Here is a 6,000-nt window from a genome sequence, read left to right as displayed (position 1 = left end):
GTCATAATCGTTATTTTTAATCTTTTTTGATTTTTTTTGAAGAAATTATATATTGTAAACTTATTAAATTAAAATTTCACTGAAGATCTACCATAGAAAAGTAAAATTGTCTTAATCGTCATTTTTAAATTTTTTTGAACTTACAGGGTAAAATAATAAATTGTAAACTTGTTAAATTTAAATGTGGATGTACCATAGATAAGTGACAATTGTCATAATGGCCATTTTTAATCTTTTTGGAATTTTTTTGAAGCAAAAGGGTAAAATAATAAATTATAAACATGATAAATTAAAATTTAAATGAGGATGTACCATAGAAATGTGACAATTGTCATAAACGTTTATTTTAATCTTTTTTGAATTTTTTTTAAGCAAAAGGGTAAAATTATATATTGTAAACATGTTAAATTAAAATTTCAGTGGATATCTACCATAGAAAAGTGACAATTATCATTTTTAATTTTTTATTTAATTTTTTTGAACTTAAAGGGTAAAATAATAAATTGTACACATGTTAAATTAAAATTTCAGTGAATATGTACCATAGATAAGTGACATATCTAATTCTCAACTCCCTTTTGAAATTATTTTAATATATATATTTTGAAATTATCACATTACTCATAGTCATATCCATTATTTTTAAATTAGGTTAATATGATCTTGTTGGGAAACACTTAAACCTCTGGGCAGATGATAATAGTATCATATATGTTAAATTTTTAGAGCCAACCGGAACGGAGTTGAACTAGAAAGATGCATCAATATAAACATGATATTTTTGGGAACAACAAATTTAAAAATATTTTTTCTTTAATCTTTTAAATCAATTTTAGATCTTAGAAACTACTATTTGGATATATCTAGTAAAATACGCCCCCCTCTGATTATACTATTCATACAAAAAATCTAAATCAGTCAAATATATGAATTTTTATTTATTAAAATTTCAATGTAAACAATAACTTTATAATGAAATAGGTTATATAAATAATTATTTAAAATATCACATTATTTAACAATGTACGATTAAGCTTTATAATTAAAATATCATCAAGTATATCTTTGTCTAATCTTGTCCTTAGAGAGGTTACAGTTAGTGCCAATGCACTAAATGCTCTCTCAACTGAGACCTGGGTGCAAGGAGCAGCAAGAATTATTTGAGATAATTTAAATAATTCTGCATCTTGGTGTTTTCTTGAAACCCAATATTGCAAAATATCTTGTGAGGATGGCAATCTTTTGTTGTATAATAACGATTTTATTTTTAGCTTGATATCGCTATTACATAATTCATAAAATATAGGTCCCTACTTGCAATCACGCTCAATGTAAAGGTCAAGTTTTGTTTTTTTATAATCACTAGTGGAAGGCATAACTAGAGTTGTATTTTCTTCATGAGGGTCAATAGCTTGCAATTGTTTCCAAGTTGCAAATATATGTTCCTAAAATAAAAAGATGTGTATTATAAATTTATTAATTTACCCTGGCCAATATTTTATCTTCTTCCAAAGGATATTTTCCATTTTCATAATGGAATCTAGGATCCATATATATCGCACTACGAAATGCGTCATTTTGAAAAAGATAGCTTTCTCTAATGTTTAAACATTCCAACATACTTTTAGATAAATTATTATCCATTTCCTCCAGCTCCATTTTGCATTCTAGCCGTGAAGCAAAAAAATCACCTATTACAATATTACTTTTTTGTAATTTCATTGTGAATTTGTATAATGGGAAAAGGACTGATGTACCTAATAGGATAATATCCCATAAATCGAAACTAATAAAAGTTTCTGGGTATAATTCACCCATTTTAGTATAAAAGGTTTTATTATCCATTAGATTTTTCATCATTAGATAAGTACTATTCCACCTAGTAACAGTATCTAGCGTGGGTTTCGAAACTTTGTCCATTATAAATAATCTTTTATATTTGTGAGATTTTATCAATTTAATTATAATACGAATTTTCTCTAAGTCTAGTTTTAAATATTTTTTGATAAACATGTTTACAGCAAGTTGTATAGTATGTGCAGAACATCTAATGCAACTTAAGCCAAAGCTTTTGCTTATATCATCTGATATATTTTCCTCGTCAATACCCTCTGGTGTTTCTTCATCAGAATAAACGGAGACATTTTCATCATCAATAAATACATTTTCCTGATAACTTACACTTGTATTAAATAATATCTGGCTTAAATTGTTTTCATTAGAATTAGATAGATCATTATCATTATTTAATTGATCTCTAGCCATAGTGTCAACCATTTTAAGCATATTGGCGCCGTTATCCACAGTAATGCTATATATTTGTTTTAAATCTATCTGGTATTTTTTTAAAATTGTTTGGATTTCTTCTTTTAGGTTTATACCTGTATGAATTTTTATTAGTTCTATCATTCCTAGTGTTCGTACTTGTATCTGGCCATCTTTTATATACTGAACATTAATACCTAATATTGATTTATTATATCTAGTAGCAGTATCAATTTTTAAAGAAATGAGCTTGTTTTTTAATTCATGTATAATTTGAAGTCTAATTTCGGATGCGGTATATTTTATTTTGTCGACCACTGACCGAGTATTTATTTTCATTTGAAGAGAATGACATATAGGGTCTAGTAAAATACGGAAACCCTCATAATTTACTAAATTTATGGGTAAATTATGGACTGTAATCAACCATACTATACATTCAAAAACCTAAAAAATAATTATTTATTCTTTATTTAAATATTAATTACTTTAGATTTATCGATCTTAATTTTTGGGAATTTTTCTTTTGCTGTATTTCTAGCATTGAAGGACGAATCACTATTAGATTCATCTGCTTTCATTATGTTTGGGTGTTGAGAGGTTATGTGTCTTTTAAGATTTGCTAGAAAAATATATTGAAAAATACATTAAATAATTTATTTTACATGGTATTGACTTCATCTTTTTGTCACACATGCTGCACGTCGCTAAATTTTCAGAAGAATCGATTAAAAAATGCTCCTTTAGAATATCTTTAAGATTTTTTTTATTTTGCATTATATATAAAAAAAAAATTTTGTAATTTTTAATTTTAATTTTCTTGTTTTTTCCTTTTATTTTTATTTTCACTTGTTTATTATATTTTGAAATAAAAAATCAGGAATTAATGTTATATAAAATAAAAAAAATGAATAAAATAATTGTTTTATTGAGGCCAAATAAAACCCCCATTTATAAATTTGGATGGGATACATTTATTTAATGTTTTTTTTATTTATATTTATAAAAAATCGAATGTTAAATGAAAATATAAAAAATGCATTTTCTTTTCGTTTTTCCCATTGTCTCTCTCTCCCTCCTTTATTTATTTTTATTTAATGTTTTGCCTTATGAATTAAAGAAAATAAAAATCTCAAAAAAATGAAATTTGCTGGTGCCAGCGAGGCGGCACCAGATTGAAGTATTATATAATTTTTTTTTTATAAAATTGTATTCAAATTTTTTTTTAATTTTCATTGCTGTAATGTAATGGTACCCAAAACCGATACGTTTTCCCCCTTGAAGGAGCGAGTTTGACGGATGGCCTCTTATTCTGTTTATGGCTATTGCAATTTTTTCCTGACTCCAATTGCTATATTTCTTTTGTGGTTTATGATAGGTATCAGAGTTTATTGTAGAAAAATTTATTTGATTGGGTTAAGAATTATTTGTTATACCAAATAAAACTGAATTTGAAATATTTTGAGAATAAGATGGTTCTTCCTGTGAGGAAAAATCTAAAAGATTATATATAATAAACAATATAATGTTAATTGGTACCAACATGTAGATGTAGAAAGATTTAAGAGACCTGGAGATAGTGACTATTTTACTAATTTTGTAATTTTTAATATCTTAAAAAATGGGAATTTTATTTCCTGGGAATTATATTCATAGATTCTTTTTAATGTTTACCTAATAGATTTTAAATAATAAACCAAAGTTAAAATTTTTTAGCCCGCTAATTGTTAAAATTTTGTAACCGATTCGCTCGCACTTTTTAAAATTATTAAGCTAGGCCGCCCATGGACGGGCTTCAGCTAAAAATCTGCTCGTTTCAGCAAATAAATTCTAAAATGATCATAATGATTATGACAATTGTCATTTTTCTATGGTACATCCTCATTTAAATTTTAATTTAACATGTTTACAATATATAATTTTATATTTTTGCTTCAAAATAATTTAAAAAAGATTAAAAATAACGATTATGACAATTGTCACTTTTCTATGGTAGATCTCCACTGAAATTTTAATTTAACATGTTTACAATATATAATTTTACCCTTTTGCTTAAAAAAAATTCAAAAAAGATTAAAATAAACGTTTATGACAATTGTCACATTTCTATGGTACATCCTCATTTAAATTTTAATTTATCATGTTTATAATTTATTATTTTACCCTTTTGCTTCAAAAAAATTCCAAAAAGATTAAAAATGGCCATTATGACAATTGTCACTTATCTATGGTACATCCACATTTAAATTTAACAAGTTTACAATTTATTATTTTACCCTGTAAGTTCAAAAAAATTTAAAAAAGATTAAAAATGACGATTAAGACAATTTTACTTTTCTATGGTAGATCTTCAGTGAAATTTTAATTTAATAAGTTTACAATATATAATTTCTTCAAAAAAAATCAAAAAAGATTAAAAATAACGATTATGACAATTGTCACTTTTCTATGGTACATATTCACTGAAATTTTAATTTAACAGGTTTACAATATATATTTTTACCTATTTGCTTTAAAAAAATTCAAAAAAGTTCAAAGATAACAATTATGATAATTGTCACATTTCTATGGTACATCTTCACTGAAATTTTTATTTAACATGTTTACAATATATAATTTTACCCTTTTGCTTCAAAAAAATTCAAAAAAGATTATAAATAACGATTATGACAATTGTCACTTTTCTATGGTACATCCACATTTAAATTTCAATTTAACATGTTTACAATTTATTATTTTACTCTGTTGCTTCAAAAAAATTCAAAAAAGTTCAAAAATAACGATTATGACAATTGTCACTGCTCTATGGTACATCCACATTTAATTTTATATTTAATAAATTTTTATCTACTTGCTTTAAAAAAGTTTAAAAATAACGATTGTGACAATTTTTACAATCATTAAAACCATCTCGAAACATGCTCAAAAAATTTTTTCTCGCCTATTTAATACCTAAAAATAAAATTATTTTTATAGGTTCTGTTATGAATATTATGACAATTGTCACTTTTATAGTTTACACATTATATTAATTCATGTTTGAAATAATCATTTTTCTCTATTTCCAATTAAAACATATGTGAAATAAGTATTATGACAATTGTCACCTTTATATGCTTTACAATCACTGAAACCATCTCAAAACATGCTCAACTAGCCTTTTTTAATTATAATTATTTTTAAAGGTTCTGAGATGAGTATTATGACAATTGTCACTTTTATAGTTTACATTAAATATAAAACATTAAAATTATGACATTACATTTTTAAAATAATCATTATTACTTATTCCAAATATTAAAAAAAATGCAGTCGGTATTATGACCAATTCTCACATTTACAACCTATTCAAAAAAAATATTTTCATTAACATAATAAAATAAAAAAAAATATATATAAAAAATTTTATTTTTAAAGAATTTACCAAAAAATTTTAAGATCAAAATTTCAAAAATATTTTAATAAAGATTTCCTTACAAAAGATTTTATTTTATTATAAAATTCTCAAAATATTTTCTCAAAATTATAGAAGATTTTTTTACAAAAAATATTTTTTATTTTGCTCAAAAATCTTCTTTGAGCAAGCTCAAAATTTTTTTTAGCGAAAAAATCTTCGCATTTTTTGATCTTCAAAAGAGCAACGATCTGTGAAGATTTTTGAATTTTGAGCAAATGTTAAACCCTGGTAAGAACCAAGAGATCGCTAAGGGAGCTGCTTTCAGATGTTCTCCTGTA

General features: G+C 24.4%; 1 protein-coding gene across 1 annotated transcript; it reads right to left on the bottom strand.

Annotated features, from left to right (window-relative positions):
- Positions 1–956: 956 nt before the first annotated feature.
- LOC135924760 (uncharacterized) lies at positions 957–3,013 on the bottom strand. The gene is made up of 4 exons (XM_065459867.1): positions 2,931–3,013; positions 2,754–2,887; positions 1,486–2,712; positions 957–1,445 (listed from the first exon to the last, which is right to left on the bottom strand). The coding sequence occupies exons 1-4, from the start codon at positions 2,959–2,961 to the stop codon at positions 1,311–1,313; spliced, it is 1,527 nt and encodes a 508-aa protein (XP_065315939.1). The 5' UTR covers positions 2,962–3,013; the 3' UTR covers positions 957–1,310.
- Between the last annotated feature and the right edge of the window lie 2,987 nt (positions 3,014–6,000).

The sequence above is a fragment of the Gordionus sp. m RMFG-2023 genome, chromosome 2 (assembly GCF_954871325.1).
Source record: "Gordionus sp. m RMFG-2023 chromosome 2, tfGorSpeb1-WG-v2, whole genome shotgun sequence".
Lineage (NCBI taxonomy): Eukaryota > Metazoa > Nematomorpha > Gordioida > Chordodea > Parachordodidae > Gordionus > Gordionus sp. m RMFG-2023.
Note: the sequence above shows the minus strand (reverse complement) of the source record. Positions and strands in the feature narration are given on the sequence as shown.